At 37.7% G+C, this 26,677-nt stretch overlaps 1 protein-coding gene across 7 annotated transcripts in view; it reads right to left on the reverse strand.

The window, feature by feature from the left end:
* Nucleotides 1-3,775: 3,775 nt before the first annotated feature.
* KCNK2 (potassium two pore domain channel subfamily K member 2) overlaps nt 3,776-26,677 on the reverse strand; it is a 109,451-nt gene continuing 86,549 nt past the window's right edge. For 3 of the 7 annotated variants that reach the window (XM_017812969.1, XM_017812968.1, XM_017812970.1), the window contains 2 exons: nt 22,249-22,388; nt 3,778-6,125 (listed from right to left, as the gene is read on the reverse strand). In XM_017812969.1, the coding sequence (XP_017668458.1) occupies nt 5,808-6,125; nt 22,249-22,388 (458 nt within the window). In that variant the 3' untranslated portion in view covers nt 3,778-5,807. Of the gene's footprint in view, nt 6,126-22,248; nt 22,389-26,677 lie in introns of all 7 variants that reach the window. The other 4 variants (XM_017812965.1, XM_017812964.1, XM_017812967.1 and 1 more) reach the window with 2 other exon arrangements.

Below are 26,677 nucleotides of genomic sequence, written 5' to 3' on the forward strand. Positions count from 1 at the left end.
TACCTAAATAGTGAATACTACAGTCTTTGGAGAAAACACAAAATCCACACAAAACAGGATTGTTACTGGTATAAAAGTCAGAATCAGCAGCTTAGAGATATATTCTCTCATGTTCCCATGAGAAAATTTTCAACAAGTTCATATTTATAGTCACACAGCAAAGTTAGTCTCTGTATCCCCTGAGTCAAACAAGACTAAAATACATCTTTCACAGTAAATGTATCTCTTCAGCAAAACTTCTCAGAACTCCATTTAATTTGAAGGATCAAATTAATAGTGAAAGGAAAAAAAAATGGAAATATCACTAAACTGCTGTTTAAGAAGTCATTTCAGGCTGTTGATTATCTTTGGAAGAATGTTGTTATTTATTACTAATGACAAATAGTACAATCCCATGAGGATCTCTATTATACGCATGTTATATGCCTTTCTCTGGAGGACAAAGATCTGGCTGCATATAAATAGCCTTGAGAATTAGCTATTATTAACAATTGAATTAATACAGTAAATCCTTCTAAAGGAGTTTCTCACTGAGGACATTTGTTTGCCAAAGTCAGACTAGAGATGTCTATATAAACATTCTTGTGACATTCCCAGAAAAATCAGTGCACCCAGAGCATTTATTGAATACTACTAATAATAATTTGTAACAGTGGAGACAGAACACAATGTATTACCCCAGTTTCAGCAGCTAAGAATTCTAATACTAGCAGCCCTGTCACAGTGTATTGATTAAAAACCATAGAGAGATGAGTTGCTTTCTTCACAATAATCTGTCTACAGCAACTAGACTAGGAAAACAGATAAACATTCATAAATAACTAAAACAGGCAATCAATAAGATATCATTTATTACATCAGCAGTGGAGATAGACTGTTATAATTCATAAAACTTCTGAAGACTATTGATTTTCTAAGATACTGACTTAAAAGTGAGCTATATTTTTATATCACTAAGTTTACATGAAACAATAGTCAATAAACCAAGGTGGCTATTCAGGCAGTTTAAGATGATACAACAATGTTGATACATTGAAGGCACAATTATATCTCAGTGCAGAATATAAAGGTGCATATGCTACTATATCAGGTGTTATATATAAAGGGTACTTATTGTTCTACAATAAGTAATGTACTTGTTTACAAGCTTATTCAACATATTTCTCTGAAAGTTGTAAAAGCATGAAAAGCAATGACCTGAAGTTGAAATGCTGAAATTTTCTAAGTATAGTAAACCTATTCCTATTGATTCTCACACAGGCTCTTTACAACTGTAAGAATAATTTGGTAAAGCACAGAATGCTTTCTCAAATGAAAAAGCTAACATTTTTAATCTCCATGTAGCTCAACAGCTTGTTATTTCCAGTAACAGTAAATGAGAATCTTGTCTACTTTTCCCGAAAGAACACCTTATTCACCATAAGGTTACGTTGTTCATTTAAATCCACAGAGCAACACAAACAAAAAAATTTTAATAATTTTTTTATGATAAAATAATTAACTCTGAAAGTCATGCAAAAATGTGTATTTCTCTAAATATAGAAAATCCATTCCCTACAGTACTGCAGGGTAGGAAATAAAAGGTAATTACCATGTAACTGTATGACGGCAATTTATTAGAAGTATTACTGCTGTATTTCAACACTGTATGTAGTTTCCCTGACAGGAAAATTTCCTCCCCAGGAAATAGTTACCAATGTATATAGACTTTTGATGTCTATGTAAAATTGACTAAGGAGAGCAACCTTCTGTTTCTTCTTCTGTGGGGTGTGTTGTGTTCCTATTTAGAGGGCATTAGTGTGGAAATAATGCTGGAGGAGCAAGAACTCCAAAGAAACATGCAGGCCAGATTTTCTCCCATCTGTGATCCTGGTCTTACAGTTTGACCTAAGTGACCTGGGCAAGGTCTGTTCCAGGTCAAGGGGTGGTACCTTTAGAGGTTTAGCTCTTTCGTGGGTTCCCGTGTCACCTTCCAGCTTTCCTCCTGTTGAATCAGGAAAAGGTAAAGAGAGGAGACAGGGCTAGGATGTTCATGGGATTCAGCAAACTTCTAGGCCTTCCATGCTTTATGCAGCTCTGACAGTAGCACTTCAAGCCTGCCTAAATATTAGAAGAAGGAGGACAGGCAGCTTGGAGCTACAATGCACGAAGGATATGACAAAGTAAGCTCTTGCCCTGGTACTCATGCAAGAATGGGGCATGGTACAAATTCTCTCCAACTCAATCTCCCTGCCTCTCATGCAGGACTATCCAAAAATTGAGGTGAGGTTTTGATGAACTTTACCATATATAGTCATCAAACAAAAAAAGAGACAAGACTATCACAGCCAACAGTAAACAACATAGATCACCTCTAGCTACTGTTATAAGAGATTTCAGATTGATTTTATTAACGCAATGTTTAATACTGAGAAATAAATTGTTCTATTAGGTGGCATATGTGCCTTTACAGTCTTATGTGCTACAGCTTGTCTCTCTCACAGAACATTTTGCCAATGTCTTTTGATTTTTTAAAGTTATTTGATTGGCAGTATAAAAGAAAAAACCCCTTACCATTTTCACACACTTGCTTAAGTACCAAGCGTATTAACAGTCTGAAATGTTACCATGTATGGGTGACAGAAAAGAGGGTACAAATGTTTCCTAATTCATGCTTTCATAGCTCCATATTTGGAAGGCAAAATGAGCTATTCATAATTTCCAGTGGCAAGAAAGGCAGGTTTTTTAATATAAAAATATAGTCTTATGGGAATTAATAGAAAAACCTTTAAAGAGTTCATCTAGTATTATAAATTAACTTAGCCATCCTTAGCATTTGTGGTCTATCACTGTCTGTGGAGAGGGAGAAAAGATTTTCCAATAACTTCAATGGTACTAGACACATTTGGATATCATGGTAACTCTAGCTACTTTCACCATCTGGACTGTGGCATCTTTTCTTCTTCAATTATTAAACTTCAAAGAAAAGGATTTTATTTGTTATTGCTTTGTTTCCAACAGGGAAATCTAGTTTGATAGGGGATGATAATTTAGATCTGTCACAAAAGAGAAAAAACAAAACAATATCTTATCTATATAAACTAACTGGGGTTCTCTTCCCAGAGATCATATACAAAATCAAAGCAAATAAAAACTAACTGGATTGGACAAATATCCATACTAGTATCTCAAATATTGTCAAAGGATCTCAAAACAATTCACTCTTTTCAGCAAGTCCTGAGACACCCAAAAGTTTCTTTAAAATGAAAGAAATCACTAGCCCACACACTTCTATAGGTTGGTAACTGGAAATAATTTGGTTAGAGTGATACAAGGCTTTAACATAAGATATCGCATCTCAGAGTGTCAAAGACAATAATCATTGACCACTACCTGTCCCTTTCTGACAAAATCAGCTCTAAAAGGCGCTAAAATGCATCCCACACAAATCAGATTGAAACAATATAAAATACCAGTCCTCCTCACTTACCCCCACACTGGTGGGGGCTTTCATTCCACGGGGCTAATTAGAGACGTCATTGTAAAATATTCACTGTAGAAACAATGGCTCCGGTGTGAAAGGCTGCTGTCCTCAGAGCTGCTTGTTCACATGCTTCTGCAGAAAGCTACCAGCAACCACACGAGAATCATCAGGACAGTGGGGCCCAGCTCGGTGCACTTCCCTTGGTGCAAAGAATCGCCATCAGCTCTGTTACACATGAAAGGAGAAACTGCACCCTAATACCAAGAAACTCAAGGTACACCAACCAAAGAACATTATTTTTAATAACAAACAAAAAAATAGTAATTTTTGTGCTAGGTGAGTCAAGCCTTTATTGCTAAACCAACTTAAACTAAAGCAGGTGGCAAACTGCTGTAATCTGTAACCAATGAAAGCACAAAAATCAGTTTCACAAAATATTTCTTAGCATTCCAGTTGTAGCAAGCAGGAGATTCAGAAAAGCTTATTTTAATTAAAAACTTTATTTTTCATTACAATTCACAGTTTATACATGGCAAGAAGAACCTTTGCCATGTGGACATTCAGAACACTGTGCTGGGGAAACAAGGGTCTTTGTTATAAGAGCATTGCTCGGTGCTGTGTCATGGAACTTCCTTAGTTTTAAAAGCATACTCTCTGTAAAGGTTAATTGACTGATATTTACACTGAATTTACATATTAACTTATATTTATTAGAAAACAAGCTAAGCATCCAAAAAACGTTAACATTCATGTCTTGCATGTTATCTAATGGTCAGAGATGCTGTAAGATTTGCCACATGAATCATGCCCAATCAGCAAAGTCCCGTTCTTTTTTAATTTACACAGGGCCTAAATTATTCTTTAAGGCCTGTTCTATTCATTTTATGTACAGCCAGGTTACAATAGACTAACATAAGAAAAAAAAATGCAAAATTATCCATTCCATCCTGCATTTCTTCCGAATCTCATGTACACCTCTAAGCAAAACAGATGATAAAAAATTAATGTTTTCTTAAAACCAATAAAGAAAACCCATAGTCTGGTTTAGATCCACTTCTCATCAGCCTATCCTGTCTGGACAATCATCAGTATTCAGATTGTGCTATTTATCAGCTCTTCTTCATGCCTGCACTTATATTCAGAGCCATCTCAATTTGAAATGTAGAAAGTCACAGTGATACCAGTTTCAATTGCATTCCCGTGTTAATCTCAACTCCAGCACAGGCAGCCCCTGTGACATTCAGGAAAGCACTCCAGCAGGATTCCTGGGTAAAACGTCGTGTGGCTTCTGGTGTGACTTGACTTAAAAAGGAGGTTAAGAATCCTTTTCATACCAAGCATCTGGCAGAAGGTTTATGCTTATTAAAAATATCTGTATTCTTCTGCATTGTTTTCTGGATGTGATTATTAGAATACAGCAATTAAAAGCCTCTCCTGCCTCTCATCAAAACCATAATTTTTATTTGCTCTTGTTATCTACCAAATAATTTAGTGACAGATAAGCTGCAGATTTTTTGGTACATCTGATGCAGAGAAAAATAACTGCTGAACACTGCTTGGAAAAATAAGACCAGAAAAGGGTCTGCAAATGCTGCAAATTCTACCAGTCAGTGTGAACAAGGATCAGCTGGACCTGAGTAAAACAAAATGATTCTGGGGGGACATGTTTGCAACTTTTGAAACTGCAGTGCCTTTACATTTGGAGCTAAGATCATCAATTGATGATTTTTGAGTTTTGGCATTTATTCATGCTGGTTGGTATCCTCATGACAGACACCTTTGAAACACCATCATTTCAAGAAGAATGAAAGCTTAAATGAAATACATTTCTCATGCAAAAAAAAAGTAAACAATCAAACAAAAGTTATACAGGAACTGTAGAGGTTCTGGTTCTTCAAAAGATAAGGCACTGACAAAAATTTCTTAGGTAAAAGGCTGCATAAGAATTTCTTGCCATTTACAAAGGTGTTGTAGTCCAGAAACGGTCCATTCCTAGGCTCAGTAAGGTAGACCCTGAAATTTTAAGGACTGATCCCTCAAAGCTACATTGTTACCATAAACAAGTGTGATTCATTAGTGAGGCCATATGGCACATTAGAAGTGAAAAACAGTCTGGGCAGATAAAGGCAGAAGACATTGCTTGTTCGAGCATCTTTCGGAAACAGAAGTGCCATTCATCTTGGTGTCTCTGAAGAGATGCGATGGTAACTCTGGACTGTAGTTTCTGTGGAACTCATGCACACATACAAAATGCTGTTAGCACTGATCATTGACAGGGTGGAGAAAAATGTATATGGCTAGTCTAAGCCGAGAGCTTCCCAAGGCCTGGGATCCAAAGTCACAGCTACTTAATGTTTTCAATAACGGCTATCTCTTCTGCTGCACAGTGGGGTGTCAAACCATTCATGTAAATGCTGTCTGTTTTTGACAGAGCTGGTAAGATGTCCTTCTCACTGGTGAGATGGTTGACTGACAGTGTTCTCTTGCAGGGAGTCAGGTCTTGATTGTGGTTGACGGCGAGTTCTGCAGAGAGCTTCCTTTTGATAGAGGTAGCCCGCTGGAATTTGTCATAGATCTCCACGCTCAGGCGCCTTCGAGTTTCTTTGAACTCAGCGGTGACATTGGCTGTCCACTCTGCAGCATGGGCTCTGAACTCCCCTACCTATGGCAAAAATGAGGGAAAAAAAGGAAGTATTACAGGGCCAAGGACTTTAGACATTGTTGCCAGCACATATTTCTCATGCTACAGACTCTCACATTTTTCCTGATAGCAACTAAACAGGAAGAAATATTGCACTAGTAAGAGTTAAAAACAATTCCTAAAACACAGAAAAATTCTTTTATTCTTTTTTTTTTTTTCATTATAGGCAGTCAGCACTACAGGGAAGCTGCAGAGCCCTGACAGCTGCACAATACCCAGCTGGTCAGGAGATGCTGAAATTCCAGCAATCCAGGCTGTGTTATGTATTGTTACTAGGGTGTGGGGTTATTTATGAGCACTTTCACCGTCTCTGGAAAGATCCCTGGGAGACTTGGCAGAGGATTTTCTAAATTTAGACAGAAGAGGTTTTTTAAAGAAACCTTCAGCCTGCTTGTGTTCTCTCTTTTCTGTGCTTGCTCAAACGTAGCACCAATACAGCAACAGTTTCAGTCACTCCAGCGACATGTCTGCTTACCACCCTGACTCCACTGAAATGACACTCTACAAAGCAGCCTGAATTCAATTGCAGCCTGGGACTTGGAGAGCTGTTATCGATCACACACAAAGGGATTGAATCCTGCCTGTTGCCACTGCTGTGCAATTCCTTTACAGCTGGAGGGAGGTATTTCCCCTGCTATGCACAGGTCTCCAGTCAGATTGGCTGCAAGCTGCCAGTTGGTAGCATTGCTGCCATTTCACAAATGTACATAGATGTCTGCTGCCTGCTCAGTTCCTGTGCTCCAACTCTACAGGTCTGACAGCCTTTATGGCAAAGGCTAAAGCAATTTCAGTGAAAATGACCATAATTTTTAAATTCTTAAGGTTTCCTTTCACTATTTCAATGTTTCAGTATTAAGAAAACTGAGCCCAAGTTTTGGGAGTGAGGCTGAGGAGGGGGAGAGAGGCATCTGCTGGCACAGAATCCCAAATTATCCTTATTTTTCCTCAGATACAGAATAAGGTAGACAGAGAAGCTCCTCTAGATAATAGTCTGAGATGAACTATGGACTGTAATTTATATACTACTTATATTTTTGTTCTTGTATTTCAGCCAAACCACTGTTACAATATTAAATAAGTTATATAGGTAACTAACAGAGGCACCTTTCAAAGACAATATCTCATTGTAAGTGCAAAGGAAATAGATTGTTTCTCTTTAAATCTCTGCTCTGAATGCAGCTTAATACTTGGAAGGTATAGCACAGAGAAAATTCACTACTGATAAATACAACTCAAAGCAAAGCATTTCAGGAGAATTTAACCCACATAAATAAATTAGTTTAATTGGTCCTGCTGAGACCAGAATTTCAATCGTTGGCAAGCAAGCTTGGACTTGAAATGAAAAAAGAATTAACGCAGAGAAAAATTGGGGGCTAAACCGTCAAAAAAAAGTGGCCACAGGCTTATTCACGCTTTGCACTGCAGTAGAAAACAGGAGTATAATGAAGGCAAAAATTAATCAGCTCATCCAGGAGTGACAGGAATTTTCCCTTTCCAAAACTGAAACAAAAAGGTCTCTTTACTCAGGGGTCATTTTATTACATTTGTCTCCACTTCAGTGAATTACACAGATAATGAACGTGGACCCATTATGTACATTTTCTAAAACAAGGATTATTATCAGTAATACACAGAGGACTCGCCTAGCTGAATGATTATTAGTATTTAAATTGTGCAATTAGGATCAGACACACTGCACTTCAGATCTGAAAATAATGAAATATGTAATGCTGAAACATTTCAGCTGTCACAATATTTTTATTTGTAGTAAACAAGTAATAAAAATGTGATAAATAGTACCAGTGTACACCCTGGGGCAGTTTTGCCCTTTTCCTAAGCCTTACTGAAGGCAGACTGCTCAGGCTCTGGAGCATGCTTCTGTTTAGGGGAGCAAAGAGCCAGTATATGGGTTTCTATTTTACTCTCTACATATGTATATGTGCATATATATATATATATATGTACCCCTCACCAGCTGTGTAAGCATTTACCACACCAGTTATTTTGCTTAGGCACACATCTCTGGCATTATGTATGGTAACATTCAAGAGATGTTATTAGGCTTTAAAACTGTGTCTTGGCAACTTACTGGAAGCTATGACCACCATGAACTGGGTCCCCATATTCTTTCAAATCTCCTTTTTTTCCAATTCCCACTTCTCTCCCCTTTGTCCGACAAAAAAAATTCAACTGGTCTTGCTTCTGAAGAAAGCAAGTCTGTGTAACCTCTAGGATAGACTCAGAATGTATGCTGGTGATGGACCTCTCACACAGGGCAAGCTGCCCTTGCTACAGTAGGTAGCTAGTTCTTGTGCATGCAAGTTATTCAAGAGCATCTTGAAATTGTAGTTGTTGGGATATCTGATGACTAAATTCTAATTAGATTTCTTTTGGGAAGCAAATTTTGCAGCCAGCTGAAGAACATAATAAATATGCCTTTGGAAATAGGTTTGTTCCAATTAAGGTGATGCAGAACATTAACATGGTGGACTCAATTCTGTCTGCCCATAAACCAAAACTATGATGGTAGTTGATATTAAAATTATAGAAAAAAACCTTGAATTGAAAAATGTGCAGAATTGAAATGCATTAGTAGTAAAAGAGAGGGAATTGGCATGCGTAGGAAACTAGAAGTTCAGTGCCATTTAACTAGGCATGCCCCAAATCACTGCTTTCATCCCTCTAGTTTTTGTGTAAACTGAAATGTACTCAAAAATGTTACTTCTTCAGAATAAAACCCTTAATTCCGTAGCAATTAAGGACTCAAGCACAAAAAGTTATTAGAAAAGTGCAGATTCTAACTACCAGTGTGCATAAGCGACCTGCTTATATAATTTGATCCCTCCTTGATCCATAGGGACATTTTTGTATATGTTCAGGTTCTTTCTGTCCTTAGGGTATTTTATCACACTGCGTCACAGCTCCTCTTCACCGGGGTGCTGACAGCCACAAAATGTCTTATGCAAAGCGATTGAAATGCCAGTTGCCTGTGCTGCTCAAAACAGTTAAATTTTTAACATACCTACCTACTGTAACAATTATTTACTTTTCTGCAATTTTCTTGCCTCATTACAGCACACAGCTCTGTAGACTCTTCAGCTGTCATAGTTGGGTGCAGTGTGACATGAAGACAAGGCTTCTTAGCCACAGAATTTATTGACAACTAAGTACCTAACATAAGGCTGAATGTCAAAAAATATTTCAAAAGCAATAGGAAAAACATGTCACAGTGATAACATCTGACTCAGCCATACACTAAACAGCACTAATCTGGTGGTGCTTCTCACTCCTAGCCTTCAGGATTAGAAATGCTGCAATGCCACTAGTAATAGGACATAGTCCATAGCACAGCTCCAAAATTGACTTACTCCACATCAAAATCCAAATTAGACTGCAAGGTGTTAGGCATATTTCACAAGGAGTATCAATTCAAACCTATTTACATTGAATATCAACAGCTAGTAACTTCATTACGTAGTTACAAAGCAGCACCCTACTGCCTTATGATTCCAGTGAAGAGAGGTCTCAATTACAAGATCTCAAGAATTATGGTTTATAGTAGCTAAATATTACACACAGCACATGTCACAACAACAACAAAAACTAAACAAACAAAGAAGAAACAAAACAAACCCACAAAGATATTTTTCTAACAAATAAACAGCATTGACTCAATTCCTTGCCCAGCACAGGATGCTTGGCCTCCATCTACCACTGCCTGGATATCCCATACGATCTGCATCATATCCGACAGCCCTATGGGGATGTCTCAAATACCACAGGTCATCTCCAGTAGCATCTCCAAATGTCTATGCCAAGGTGTCTCTGTCTACCTGTGGTGGAAATGTCAGATTTACTCTATCAGGTTATAATGAGAAATTGCCTGTAAACAATTTTGAACTGTGTCTACTCATTGCTGTTAAAGTCACTTGGGGGTTTTGGGAGGAGTTTGTGTAGTGAAAAACAAACAGACATCAAAAAAATACTGCATGAACTTCCTGAATGACCCAATGGTTCCCACATATGCTATCACCACTATAACTCCAAGACAGACAAACTGAATTTGACAGAACTAGGAAAAAACCATGGACATTAAGTGACCGTTCCTTCACTTACTCTTGCCAAAATCCATCTAAATGAATAATGCCCTAAAACTGGCTCTCACTCAACATCTCTAGTAGGACCAAAACTTCCTATTCATTTTCATTGCCAGTGTTTTAGCTTTTTCACTGTCTACCTGAGCTCCACACTTGGATAAAGGCCAACAGCATAAGCCAAAATGCAAGTATGTCCGAGGGGATGCTACTGTTACAACTAAAAAAAACATTGGAACATACAGAAGAACCTGCTTCATTCTTCAGTACATTTACTCTAATCCCTTATACTTGTCCAGAGTTTGGGAATCTTTTTGGACACTCCACTTACAAAAAATATCTAAATAATTTTACAAACAAAACTGCCCACCATGCAGGAAGGCCACTCATCCTATTAAGTGTGGTCTGGAAAGCACAAGCCATGTAGCCATAACCTCTACACAAGTAATTTGGACTTTGAATTAAGCCACATCTGTGTCTAACAGGAAAAAAAAAAAAACAACCAACCAAAAAACAAATGCAAGTGGAATTAAGGACCTCCTTAAATAGGCCAAAATGAATGTTCACTTGCCTAACTTAACTTTGCCTTAGTTTTGCTTTTCTTTCTCAGGGAGATTCTTGAAAAATCCCATCACGTAAACATTACAGTATAACCAGTTAATCTACTTCTATTTACAGAGTGGGAAAAAATATATCCTGCTTAGATGGAACTCAGATATATGACATGAAAGTTATGATATACTCAGGAGGAACTAAACCACTGAGTACCAAATAAGAAAAAAAAAATAGCATAATATATATGTCATGCAAGAAAATGAAAACATATATTTCTAAATAATATGTGCAGCTTTTTCTTTCGTAGCTGTATTTTATGTTGTTTCTCTTTGGCTTACAGGGCTCGTACGTTTTATGATGAGCATGTTAGTGCAAGCCAAAAAATTGAATCTAAAAAGCAAGTAGGTGAGCTGGAGGTCCCCATTTGACTACATTTTAGGGGGGGAAAAGTGGCCTTCCTTGCAAATATTCTTAACAGTCTAGATGTTCCTCAGTATGTAATTTCTGACATTTATCCCTAATGCATTCTCTGAATTTTCATAGCTTCATTTTTCCTCTCCAGTGTACTTTATCCTGTTACTTAAAAATAACACATCAAATTAACCTCTCCATGATATGCTACTCAGAGACAAAACTAGAAAGAGCATTACATGTCACATTATGCAGGCAGTAGAGTACAGTACATAACATTTTGTCTTAGCTTTCAGGAAACTCATCCAGTGTTCACAGAAATTGTTCCTTTTAAAAAAATGGAGGTACAGAGAGGGTTGATAGTTTTAACATCTCAGCTGCTGGATGAGTTCATCCCTGCATGCACAGAAGGGTTTTTCTACATGCCATCTCACTTTCTTGCAGTTCTGGGCAAGCATACACTACCTTTTCTCACCTGAGCTGCTGTTGGCCACAGCAGTTGTCTATAGGTTAAAGAAGACCAGAGTGCAGAAGAGAAAAAGACAAACTTCACAGATATTTTTAGTGAATCCTGTGCATTTCCCATACATTAAAGGAATTTCATGTGTAGTCTAACTAAATAAATTCCCAGGCCAATTTTCTGGCTGTTAGTATTTCTGTAATTATAGCATTATTAGTATATACCCAAATCCCATTGTACTGTATTTTGTGGACAGGTATTTAGAGAAGAGTGTCCTCTACTTGTCTTTAAGGGTGAAGGAAAATGGTCAAAACAGGCACTAACAAGATACCTATGCTGAACTTTCCTAGGCGTTTAGCCACCAACTTGTATTCCTTCATCCTGTCAGGACCTCAGTTCTGTAGCAGAGAACTCTTCCACACCAGGTCTTTTAGCTGGAGGACGTTCATTTCGAAGTGAATGGCACACATTAAACAATAAGTGAAGTCTTTTTTTGTTCCCTCACCTGGTATACATGTCTCTCTGTTTTTCAGGCAAATATTAGAGGGGAAAAGATTCCATTGTTGGATTCCAAAATACAATATCTGCAGAAAGGAGCTTAATGGGTCAATGCAGTAAACCTTGGGCAACAGAGGCTGAGAGAAACCCCGTGACCTGAAGGACTGGACCTTCCTCACAAGACTTGTTAAAATTCAAACATATGGATTAACCTGGCTCCTTCAGGAAATTAAGAAAGGATTTTGAGATGATTGTATCAGACCAAGTCCAAACCCTTTAATCCTCTTCCCCCCATGTAATCTTGGTTGAGGGAAATATCAACCCATTGGGTAACTTTAGTAAAAACTTGCATAATTCCCTAGACAACATAGCTCGTCCTCCTCATTAACATGTCCAACCTCCAAGGCCCTTAAACTGTGTTCATGTGTTCAATAAAGCATTCCAGTTTCTACCCCATATCTGGAACGGCTTAGTTTTTGACTCTCCACTTTCTACTTTGTGAAATTTCTACTTTCTGGAGTAATGTTTCAATTACATAGAGAATTGTATTTTTGTAGCCATGGTGGTCAGAAATGTTTTGGGAACAATGCTATCCTGATGGAAACTGGATTATCCAGTCCTGTAATAAGCAATGTTTGTGAGTTCATTCTGGTGAGCAATTATTGTTTGGTTTCATCCACAAAATTTCCATGAGCACATCTGATGCCTTGGATGAAACAAACCACATTCTCCAATGGGAATGCAGAGAGCTCATGAAGTTTGATTATTTGCAGAGGAACATCTATGGTGGCAGCTGTGGGAATATGTTTTGTGGAGATGTGACAGATGGTAGATGCAGAAATGGCCCTCTTGGTCTAATTCAACAAAATAAAAACAGCCTAAAAATTATATTTAAAAAATCATGTCTGCAAAACCAGAACCAGATATACTTACAGTCAACACATTTATTTTGGTTTATCTTTTTTTTTTCCCATAAATATGAAAAGTCCTACGCTAGGTATCTCCTCAGACCTATTATTGAATATTGTTCATCAGCTACCTCTTTGCATAGAGCTGCACATGTGTATGACTCAAGACTGTAGACAAGTTATCGGCCTGATTATCTCAGTCCCTAATGTTCTGCTTTATTATTAAATTCCAAAGATTAAAGAAAAAAGATACTGACATTTTTCTTTCAAAATCAGTTGTTCTATTTAGTGGTTCCATCTACCTCAGAGAGCCATCCAACCCTTCTTTCAACCTGATGAGAGTGAATGAGATCCACCTGCATTAACCACAAGAAACTACTTAGGTTTACATAAAGCTCTACCAGTTGAGCTTAAGGTGATTCAGGAGAACAGTGTGTATTCTCTGCCTGCACTATACAGCCAATGACTTTGCTGCAGCCAGAAATAGCAATCATTAAGAACTATACTGGAAGTGTAATGAAACCCAAGCCACAGGTAGTTGAAAGACTGCCTTAACTTTCTCCCACAGGTAAGAGACAATGACTGTTTCATAAACTCATTGGACTTATTTATCTTATAAAAAAGTGCTAAAGAAAATATAGAAAAGGACTTTTAATTTTGACTTGGTACTGACTAAAGAATGATTATAGTAATTACATAGTATTGTCAAAAACTGTTTCTTTCTGAACTTTCTAATGTCAATAACTGGAGTGATATTTTTGTGAAATATTGAAGTTCCCTTTGCTGTTCAACACTAGTATTACAACTGCATCCATCCCTTATGAAGGAAGGTATTCCACAGCTTCTTCAGTCCTTTTTGTCCACAACTGCAAAGCATTTTCCTCAACATCAACACAACTTCTTGCAAAGGCATTCTGCTTGAATTGGCTTTGTCTGGGGACTCATCCTCAAGACAGCTATCAAATTCATACACTCACTATTAATAACATGCTTTGGTATATTTTCCTAACAATATCCAAGCACTGAGATTATCTTAAAAAAAAGGTAAAGTTTTCAGGAATGTTAATCACAAAGACATAGGCTGAACAGACTCTGGATTAAATACTACCAATGAAGTTAAATCACAGATATAGTTGTCACTGTAACCTAAAGAATTGATTACATCTTGTCTCCAAAAATTAAGATTTCCTAATGTAAAACATCATAACATACATTCCGGGAATCTCTATGGGTAATTAACTCCAAGAAATGCCATTGCTATAACTGATCTTTCTTTAATAAATTTCTCTTATTATGAAGTATAAGTCACTTGCTCTAGTTTTATTTTCGTGAATTCAACAACACCATCACTCCCTTGCTGCATGCAGCCCCCACTGGAGGCATTTTTGTCTTCCCTCAACAGTCCATTCGGTACGGTGAGGCAAGGGAGAGCACTGTGGGAGAGCAGGGCCAGGCACAGGGGCTCTCGGGAGAGACACTGACAGTGTCCCCATGCCCACAGCAAGCACCACAGGCTGTGCTGCTCCTCATGGGAGTGTATTTAGGCAGCATATCTCTTGTAATCAACACCCCACCAGCATCACATTGGGACCTGGTACTTAATATGCAATAACAAAACAGCAGTCCCTAAATGACTTTGGTATGCCCAGCTAAGAGGGGTGATATAAACAGTATAAACACAATCACAGCAAGACAAGAGTGTAGATGTTATCTTTATGCGTGTGTGTGTGTGTGTGTTGAATCTGAAGTTAGGAAGTCATCACATGTCCAAACTACAGAAAACTACAAGGTTCGACATCTCCAAAAAAGTGTCAAAACCATCAGCAGATTAGTTTCCCTGGGACTCTCAGAACAAGATGTTCTTTCTTATTCATTATTGCACATAATACTACAACAGACTTGTAAAAGAGTGATCGATAGAGAAACTCAGCATTGCAGACTGTTGCTAGGGTAGGTTTAAGAACAACGCCCAGAAGACTTAAACTCATAGAAGGGAAGAGATCAAATTGCATTCAAAAGCAGGTCAAGCATTTCTACCTTCTCCTTACACCAATATAACTCTTTATGCATCTCTGAGACTCAGGGATATTATAGATGGACTGTACTCCCAGCTTTTATTTTGAGGTTTGTTTGGGATTTTTCTGTCCTGTTGCTAGTCAAATTTGACTGAAGATATATGATTGTATTTACAAAGATTTTATACTTTTCCAAATTTCACAAAAAATATTAGAAACAATCATCTTTTTGATTGTGGCTATTCCTTCTCAAATAAACTTTTCTGCACATCTGGGACGTTCTGGAAAAAAACCATCCTAATGCTAGATGGACTTCTCTTTGGATATTTCTCTTGCCATTTTCGTAGCTCTCTGCATTCTTTCTGAAGTTTAGACCTCAAATTTAGGGACTGTTTTTCAGTAATACACCGTTTAGTAACATCTGCAGCAGTAGCACCACTTTCCTACAGAAACTCAATGATCCCCTGCTTGCACATCTTAAAATTGTCCCCCCTATTAATCACTGCCTTGTAAAATGACTTTGCATGCAATTGCTTTCACAGTATGTTTGTCGCCCACAAATATTTCTAATCCAGTGCTTTCTAGGAACAAACTTCCATCACATCAATTTGACCAACTCGTTGTAAAATTCTAAAATAAAACTACTGCAACTGGCTTTTGGGGGCTATGGGGGTTGGAGAGGGAAGGGGTGTTTGTGTAGAGGAAGGAGGCATAAGAAGAGGAGGCATAAGAAAAGGAAAAGCCCAAATAGTTGTTTTCTTCAACAGAAGCTGATCCATCTCACTTAAAATAATGCAGAATGTGTCAGTAATTGACTCACACCTTTGTTAAAAGCCTCTGATCACCAGGCTGAAGAGTTATTCTTATGACCTTCATTTCTAAGTGAATAGATTTTGTTTCTTGAAACAGTGAGAGCCAGGTAAAGAGTTCATCACAACTGAACAACTTCTTCCTCTTCCTTGGTCACACACCCTCACTAAACAGCCTCTGAGGCCTATCTGTTTGCCTGGTAGGCTGGCTCAACATATTAAAACCTTGCAAAACTGTTTCTTGCTTGAGTCCACTCCCTTTTTCATCTTTTCATGTACACGGCCTACACTTAGAGTTCCTCCCCAGGGAATCTGAGAAACAGCCTCAAGCTCTCTTTAAACTGGCACCCTTATGCTGGGTGAGCACCTTTAATCTGAAGCTAGTAAAAGGAAAAAACAACAAATAATATAGGGAGTACAATAATCTCCATGGCATCATCATGTCAAACCTAATTCTGTTTTGACAGGCACGAGTGACAGCTCTGTCACTGGTGCCAAGAAGATTAAACTGAATAATGATTCAGATGAGTCAATTTTTTTTACATTGTTTATAAATATCAAAGATAACAACTGCCTCTTGAATTTCCACAAGAAGTGACCGTGCTACTTCTTATGAAATTTTAAGCTTAGTCTTTAAAGCTGGAACCATATTGTTCAATTCAAGAGACAGACACCCAGCATGAAAAACCACTTGTTCAAACTGAGCTGATGTCTAACATAAGTCAGTCACCTGCACTGCTGATATACAGTGAAGAGAACAGGCTCATCTAAGATGCAATTTGTCTGATATGGCAGACACCTTAAAAAATTCAGATGAGTCATCTTAGAAACACTCGTTTTCTTCCGCTTACTATAAAGGAAATATAGATGCCTAGGTCAGATATTGATATCTATACTAGAGGTGAATCCTATCTTCCCTGACTTGAGTGGGGTCTGGACTAGAACTTAACAAAGAGAATATTGTGAGGTCAAGGGATTTAGGCACTTAAATTTAAAAACAGAAATCTGAAATTTATAGTCCAAAATTCTGAAATTCAGAAGCTGCTGCATACTGAAGTAAAAGAAAAAAATATGATAAGGAAAAAAATCCTGCTGAAAATTTACTTTTCAGAAGACTTTAAAAGTGCTCTGAGTAATCAGAGTATAGAGAATAATGAATAGGAGGGAGTTTAAGGCAAGCTAGTACCACTGAAGCTGAACTTCAGAGACGGATCACCTACTTAAGATTACAGCACACAGCATGTTCCAGTGACTTTCTGATATTTCATCTATCTTACTGTATGAACTGCTTCCAGCAGCAGATCTATCCTTCTAAAACTCCCACTTCTGTCTCTACTTGTCTTTCACTTACCTCCCCATTTGATGCATACAAAACTCTCAAGAGTATTTCAGGAGACAAAAGTCACCTGAGCAACTGACTGGCATACTGGTTGTCTGGATTTTATTATCAAAATACAGCATTCTTGTGCATTAGTGCATATCTGATCATATTTGTCTCAGATCCACTAGCATATGGCAAGCTTTCCTGCTAGTATCCTGAAAAAAGATAGATGTTCTACTTTGTTGAGACAGTCAAATGCATTATTAGTGCAAAATCTTATGTATACTGCTTTTAAGAACAATGCAACCACATTAAAAAAAATGAATAGAACTATAGATATTAGTTGATATTCATTATCAGCATGTTCTCTTCCTGGAATAAGAGGGATCTCCTTTCATACTCTAAATATGCTATGATATTTATTTATTTATCAGTACTTTTTACCCTAGACTACAGGAAAGGGCAAAAAAGACATAATTATCATAGAATCATAGAATATGCTGAGTTGGAAGGGACCCATCAGAATCCTTGAGACCAACTCTTGGCCCTATGCAGGACACCCCAAGAATTAGACCATGTGTCTGAGAGCGTTGTCCAAATGCTTCTTGAACTCAGGCTTAGTGTTGTGGCCACTTCCTTGGGGACACTGTTCGAGTGCCCAGCCACCCTCTGGTGAAATATCTTTTCCTGATATCTAACCTAAACCTCCCCTGACTCAGCTTCATGTCATTTCCTTGAGTCCTGTCACTACTCACGAGAGTGAAGAGATCAGTGCTTGCCCCTCCTCTTCCCCTTATGAGGATGCTGAAGACCACAATGAGGTCTCCCATCAGTCTCCTCCAGGCTGAACAGACCAAATGATCTCAGCCACTCCTCAAATGGCTTCCCCTCCAGACCTTCACCATCCTTGTGACCCTTCTGGATGCTCTCTAATAGCTTAATACCCTTCTTATATTAGGGTGTCCAAAACTGCCCACAATATTCAAGGTGAGGTCACCCCAGTGCAGAGCAGAGAGGGACAATCCTCTCCCTCAACCAGCTGGTGATGCTTTGCCTGATGCCCCCCAGGACACTGATGGCCCTCCTGGCTGTCAGGGCACTGCTGACTCATATTCAACTTGCCATCAACCAGAACCCCCAGCTCCCTTTCTGTGGCACTGCTTTCCAGTGTCTCATTTCCCAGTCTGTAGGTAGATCCAGGGTTGCCCCATCCAAGGTGCAAATCTGGCACTTTCCCTTGTTGAACTTCATATGGTTGGTGATTGCTCACCTCTCTGATTTGTTGAGGTCTCTCTGCAGGGTCTCTCTGCCCTCAAGGGAGTCAACAGCTCCTCACAATTTAGTGTCATCAGCAAACTTAGTATTCCTTCGAGCCCTGCACCCATGTTGCTAATGAAAATGTTGAAGAGAACTGGGCCTAAGATGGAGGAGCCCTGCAGAACCCCGCTAGTGACTGGACTCCAACCTGATATTTCCCAGTCATGGCTGCCCATCAAAAGAGATGTAACCTCTGCTGATATATAGTTTTCTTGTTGAGGGAAAGTAAAGAGGGTCTTTTCAACACTTATAACCTCTCCGTCTTCATCCTGGACTCTAATAACATTCACTAGACTTTGCTGCTTGGCCTTAGACTGCTGAAACCAATACAATTGATCACTACTGAATTATCTGCTCCCACCTGTATCTAAAACATGTTAGACTACTATTTTTTTCATGGAAAGTGTGATACAAGTCCTACACAAACTCTTGTGTACTTGTAGGTGTTGATATCCATAGTGAGAAATTCCATGAAGGAAGATTTTCAGTTTCCTATTCCCCAGAAAATATGTTAAACTGTTTCAGTTTTCAGAGTGCATTAGTAACGGTCTTGTAGATTTTATCATAGCCTCTGTCTCTCAACAGATTTCAGTGTATACATTGTTTCTAACTTCAAAGGCTACCTTTAGGTATAATGAGCTATTTCCCCAAGGACTGACATAATGTTTCCCTAAGAGAGTTTAAAAAAAACAAACATAGAAATAGGGTTTTTCATTGCACTCATTTCTATTGGAACTTCAGATAGGTTCCCCTGCTATAATCTGCACCCACAGAAATTGGAACAGTCAACTGTAAATTTAGGTTTAATTGAAAAAACTGACAGTACAAGAAATTCAGAGTCTCCTCTGGCTTCTGATGGTATATAGGAGACTTGATGACTGCATTTCAACTAAGCTCCCTCAGCTTCTTCACTCAAATTTTCCTAGGCAGATACCAAGGATGAGCTAAGAGCAGCAGTTTTTATCATAAAATGAAACATGTAAAATAAATATTTGTATAAGACTTCTGTTCAAACTAATCTTATAACAAAATTTAATATATTTATATCACTTTCTCCCTAAAAAGTATCATTAGAACACAGAAATTATCTTTTATATTCTAACTAGCACACAATTTATGCCAAAATTCAGTTCTCAAATTGGTCTCTGCCATTCTAAAAACTGTAGCATTTTTAAAGTGCTAAACCATTTTATTTCTGTTACAAATTCTCAGACATGCCTGAGAAATGGGTGAAGAAGTAGGGGGGATGTTTCTGAATGTTAGAGATATGATTAATTGAACAAATGGTACCAATTATGTTATATCTGTCTTTAATCTAACCTAACATGCATGAGACTTGTATACAGCAAAATCCCAAATACCTGCATCAGCCAAGTGAATTTGGATATATCTGAAGAATGAGGTTTTCCTTTTTGTAGACAAAATGAATGTGCTTGTTTAGGCTATAAAGGTGAGAAAGAATGGAAAGATGAAACAGGGTATACATTCCCAGTGCCTGAGAAAAGAAAGCTCAGCATTGCACTGTGCTGCATACCCTGGTAGAGAGTTTTGCTTGATAGAAACAGGAATGCATTTGATTGTTAGAGGAATACATGAGTTTGTTCAACTCGTGTTTCTCTAAATCTTTTCCAAAGTTGGTCGATGTTGAAATAGCTTCACAAGGTATTACAATATTCAAACATTCTTAGTATATTATCATAATTATAAGATTAAAACCTCAGTGTGCTATGTAGTCAAGATACTAAGATCTCTGGATAATATGCTGTTTGGATAACAGAAAAGAATATGAGAAAACTGAGATTAAAGACTACATTAATTCTAGGAAATAGTGAGAAGAACTAAAATGTATCAACGGTGTCTGAGATAATACAGCAAAAACAATCCTGAACAAGATATTTCTGCATAGTCCCTAGTCACAGTGCCTCAGTCATATTGTATTTTTTTTTAAAACATCCCAAAAGAAGTAACCCAGGGAAACTAAAGACACTTTAGGAGATGCCCCAAGTCGAGAACAGTTAGACATTAAGAGAGTGCACAGGGGAAGCACTCTTTATTTATACATTTATACTATTTATTTATACATGTGCTTGCCCCACTCCTCTTCCTGGCGCAGAGGGAAAAATGAGCTAGACCAACCTAATTCTGAAGTTCAAAATAACAAAACAAAACCATTCAGGTTACTGGCATTGGAAGTGATCTGTTGGTTTCCCTGCAGCCAGTGTGAGTCATGTAGGTTGGTTGTTAAAGACAATCCCAGAGCTTTTCCAGAAAACAAAATGGTGATCCTGCAAGCTGTTGAACTTGCAAATGGGAACACTTGTGTGCTGATCTCTACCTGTGAAGTACACTAGTAAAGCTCATTGTGTCAGGAAAGTCATAAATATCCTTTTAAATTTACAGCATGCGGCAAAAGATGATACTCTTGAAATGAAACCGATCAAATAAATATTGTCCTCTGCTTCAGCGCTAAGTGCTTATGAATTGCCTGGTGTGTAAGCACACTTACAACAGACCTGCCACTATGCTGCCTCTAACTACAAAGAGCCAAGAGCACAACGAGGGCAATGAAAAACGGCTGCCCACCACACAAAGTGGGCTTAATCCTTCCCAAGTGCGCAGATCACATCCTCCTGCCTGCTGCCAGCATCGCCACTGCCCCCTGCTCAGAAGATGGCAGGCACCCTGAGGGTCTGTAATGAGTAAAGGTATATAGAGTTAAGCTACCCTTTACAGCAAGGTCTTTGGGAACTCAAGGATTGTCAGGAACACATATAGGCATTGATGTCATGCCCTACAGCTAGGAAAACAATTTAAAACAATGTAAGTAGTAGGCCACCGCACAGTAGCCAACATATTCGTTCCATCAAAAACAAATTAGAGTTTTTATATTTGAGTAGCATAAATGAACTGATGCGTGCAAAGAAACTCAAGTTAAATTAGAGGGAAATAATGCATTGCTGAAAACAAAATTTATTTCTCTAACTTCTAGTAAAATCTGAACTGTGTGCTCTACAATGAAAGGAATTTTATTTACCCTCTAACATTTTCAATAACAGGACACTTTCTTAGATGACAAAATTTAAAGTAAAATATTGCAGCATCAGTGGAATAATAAATACATATTTACAAGTAAAAATATGTTTGAATTAAAAACAATATACCTGACTACAAATAATTAAGGATACTGCTGAAGATACCATGATAAAATATATCCAGGCATATTTAAATAATTCATTTCAATACCTTGCATGAGATGAAACATTTATTTTCTTATTGCTATAAAATGATCAAAGGTATCTCAAATATAACTATTTAGAGATTTATTACTTTTCTTTACATACCTGCATCCCCTATAGAAACAAAGCAGAACAATCTTCCTCTCAAAAATTAAGGTCTACGTTCTACTGCCTAGATAGGAGTTTTTGAGATTTTTTTCCCATAAGTCGGGTGCAACTGTGCATATATGCTTAATTTTTTAGTACATTTAATCTAATTTTATATGCAGCCATTTGAAAATAAATCGCAGTATGTTTGAAGTCTGCTACAAAGTTTGATGCAGTTTGAGATGCAGCATATATTTTATACTAAACAGCTTTGACCTATGCACTCTAAGAACAAAAGCAGCTATAAGAGCATGTGACTTCTAATAGAAGTTTTTTCAAAGGAGTATTTTTGCCCCTTTCAAAATGTTCTTACCTCTTCTTTTGTCTTTTTTGATATGACTCTTAGCCAGTCTCCAATCATGCTGAGGACAGCTGCAAAGTAAGCAAGTCCAACAAGGATCCAGAACCACACCACTGGCTTATAAAAATCTAGATATTCAATATCTGATCCCCCTGAAAAACAACACAGTTAAAATTAAATCAAACATAATAGTTTTAGGTGCAAAGACAGTTTAAAATTAATTTTCCCAGAAAGGCTGCATTTCTTAAAACTTCTGTTTTCTTACCCAGGCAAAAATTCCTAGCAAAATGTTTTGTTGCATTTGAATAACTGTAATAAAAATTCATCCACTCTCGAAAGCAAAATTTGAAGTATGTAAATTTTAGACAATGATTGCTAATCATTCATAATATTAATAAATGAACTCAAACTGATTCCATTTCTGATATAATCCCTTAAGGTAGAGATCATTGAGGACAGCTTGAGAGAAAGGTCTTCCCACCTGCTCCAAATAACCATGCTGTACTAGATTTTAAGTATTACTCTGGCTGTAATGTGTTCATACCTTGAGAAAGCTGTTTTGCAAGGACTTTAAAACATCTCGAACTTTTAGCCTTAGTAAAGAAAGACTAACACTTGCATTAGCAAGTGTCCCTGTTGGGTAGGCAAACATTATCATCTCCATTTTGCAGAGGGAAACCAGGGTACAGGGACTTGAACTGAACTGATCATACTCAAAAAAATATGGATAAAATAGATGTCAGCTGACGGCAGCTTTTTTGAGTCCCACTGCCATAATTACCAGTCACTTCTGTTCAGCGTTAAAGAAAAAAAAGCATAAACTTCTTTTCTGTAATGGGGTATCATACAGCTATAGAGAACAGATGTCTCATCTCCACACAAAAAAGTTATGTTCTTCCAGAGCTCTTGACAATATGAAATAACTCACATTTCACATCTTGCAGTATAATAAAACAGAAGCGTTAAACTTTCAGTGCATCTCTGTTACAACAAATAAAATCAGACTTCTGGTTTATGTTGCTGCAAATAGTGGTTTAAGTGCATATCTGCCCACAATTGAAGAGTCTCTACAGTAAAACCTTTTCTGACACATAGAAGTGGCCTGTATGGGTACATAACATGTTGCTTTATGTATCTGCATCCTATACTGAAACAGTCAAAGGAAAATTGGCCCCAAAATATCATGCACCTTGTTACATTAACAAGATTAACTCTCATGTTGGGTAATGCTTTTACATAGTTTTATTATCACTGAGATTACCTGCAAATAACAAAGAATTTTACAGACAGTTATCTTTGTATGGAAGCCCTCACAGACAGAAATTTTGTTATTTTCATGTCAATTAGACCTTTTCATCAAAATACATCGAGCTGCAATGGTTTACTCAACTATCCAAGAGATGAATCCACATTGTGAAAATGGATATGCTTTGACACCCTTGTAATCCCAGGCAAAGGTAGAAGACAGCCAAACACCAATGGGATGAGTTTGTCACAGCATAAGACAAACAAAACATCAGAAATGAAGTAATTTGTTAACAACATCCATCTCACGTCAATCTAGTAAAAGAGGATTTTACGGGCGATTCACCAAAAATTTGTTGTATTTCAGAAAATCATTGATTACCACCATTTCTTTGCTCTGTCAGGGGCTAGTGTTTGGTGGTTCATCTTCTTCAGCTGTTCACACAACGCACAAGAAAGTAGCATAGAAAGCATCCACTTGGTTTTTAATTTTTGGCATGTTGTGTTTATAAACTGAAACTGGAACCTAACTCTGCCAGTCTGTGGGAAGAGTTTCCTTCACAGTTTATACTTAATTTATTTGGAGTAAAGTTAATTACTGGGGCAGGAGTTAGGACATACTCATATTCAATCAAGTTTTCTGTACTGTCTGGCCAGGAGATGGCTCCATCTAGCTGTGCCCAAAGGAGTTCAGCTTTTCTAAATTTAAAGGGACAAAAAGTATCCAAAGAAACAATCTAGGATAAGGCTTAGCAGCTGAACCCTTTTAAATGTTGAACTTCTGAATTTCAAGGACTCCTCAGGCGAATTCACAATTTAATCAAATCTCAGGGAGACAGAGAGAGACATACCTAAGGATGTTTGTCCTGAGATAAATACTGTCTCCTGTGATGTTCAAACTGCCCTAATGCAGCTACCTGGGAATGTCATTGGATAGGATTTTACTGGCAGAAAAACATGATTGAAAGTCAACTGTACTGAATTCCAAGTAAATGAATTCATTACCTACTGAATTACAATTCATTTAAATTGGTATGAATGTATTTAGGTATGAGTGGGCATAGCTAAATGTACTTATACTGAAGTACAGCAATAATCCAATGAGTTTATGCGTAACATTATAAAAAGCATATCAATATGATTCGCTATCATCTTTCTTTTGCAAAGCAAATTGGTTTATGTAGCCCTTTAGGAAGCAAAATGCTGAGAAAGCAGAAGTTGAATTCTGTTGTTTGTTTGGCAAAACCAATTTTGTGGGCTGTAGGACAAAATTTTTTTCCCAGCTTTGTTTAACCTCTACCCAAAATAGGTTACAACCACAATAAAGAAGAAATCTCACAACTGGAGCATGCTTACTCTTTAACTAGCAATTTCACTGCCATAATCTGTTACCAAGAGCAGCCACACTTCATTGCCAAGATGTTTTGTGGTAAAGATTTGATCCAAAGTAGCTTGAAATCTATGAGAAATCAAAGAGTTTTCCCATCCATCTTCATCAGAGACTACTATATTGCTGCTGCCACCACCCTTATGTTTGCAAAACAACTTCTGAATTATTTGGGATTTTCAACACTTTGGAAAGCATAGGTTGTTCTATGGCCCAGACACATACTCCTTACTGAGGTGAAGAACTCCATTTTAGTGAAGAATAGCATTAGAGAATATTTCAGTGGTGCTTTAGGACAGATTCTGCTTCTCAAGTGTATGAATATATTTATTTTTACTTATTTATATACATAAAACAAATATCTTTTAAGTAAATAATTTTCTTTACTGTTGCCACTCTTTTCCCCATTCTCTCTACAGCTAACTGACTCAAAATAGAAATATTTGATGTTGAGTATCTTAATTCCATACCAGCACAAATTTCTGAGTTATTCAGAAGTTGGCCCTTCAAATCAGGAAATGTCTATGACTTTTCATAAGCAGTAAAAATTAGTCTGGGTATAAAAATATGATTTAATTCAGTTTTAATTGCAGAATAATGAGTAGCTGTCCATCACGTCTGTTGTGAAATATCTGGCAAACATATTTAATCTACAAATGTCACCTGTCCCACTCCAAAGAAATATGGGGGTTCAGCCCTGCAGCTTGAAAGAAGTTACCTCTGAGGATTGCAGAAAGAGAGACAGAAAAAGGCTAGCTTCTGAGGAGATACAGAAATGCAGAAGGCTTGGGACAAGATAATATTGCACTGTCTGTGAGGGAGAATGTAAGTAGGCCATACGAGTCACTTGATGCTACTGAATGGAAAATGGAAAGCTACTTCAGAATACAAAGCATAGGTATAAAACACCCCTTATGCACTGTCCTGCACAGACATCAAGCAAGACAGCACTCCAACTTAAAACAGGCTGCATAGTTCACACCAGACAACCCCTATTAGGGACATGAGGTCCTGAGGGAGCAAAGAGCACTTCCAAATGCCTAAAAAAGACACAAAGCCTGCGGGAGAGCGCACAGCTCTCTTATGGGATGCTCAACACACCTCTTGCTCAGCACGACAGGAATTGATTTCTGTAGAGGCCTTTCTGCCAGTTTGTAGTATCACATGGTGAGAGCAGATCAACTGGGCTGCTATTGACCACCAGGTGAAGTGTTCCAGTTTGGTGACATTAAATGAGACTAAAATATCTCAGCAGTCTACAAACCAGGTCTCAATCCAACCAATAGAGTGCAGACCCAGGTGTCTGTATTACAATGGCCATACATCAGATTATATCACAGACTGAAACAGTAAAAAAGCAGCAAGTTAAAAATCAGAACTCAAACTAGGAAAACAAAACAAACAAACACCACCACCACCCCCAAAAAAATAACAAAAGAGTTGGAATATATTTTTAAAGTAAGACCTGTAAAATTCTGTGATCTGTTTAACTGGACCAATTGAGAAATAATCTTATGTCATCATTATACCCCACTGTGAAACAGGCTATTGATGTGCTGTTTATATTTCTGCCCTCTACTTAATTCAGTCAAGTTTTGGACATGTCACCTAATTTAGATTTGAAACCTGTTAGATTAACTCCATTAGAAATATTTGACTAAACTTTCCAAACTGCTCTGCTAGTTAAACAATTTATCCGTACATTTGACCAACATATTGTCATTTGTACATATATTCATGTGCCTCAGTGCTAACTTTAGTACCCAATAATACCTTTCATTGTAATAAAAAAATGACACATTGACGTGG

Source organism: Lepidothrix coronata, unplaced genomic scaffold (assembly GCF_001604755.1).
Source record: "Lepidothrix coronata isolate B3197 unplaced genomic scaffold, Lepidothrix_coronata-1.0 Scaffold38, whole genome shotgun sequence".
Taxonomy (NCBI): Eukaryota; Metazoa; Chordata; class Aves; order Passeriformes; family Pipridae; genus Lepidothrix; species Lepidothrix coronata.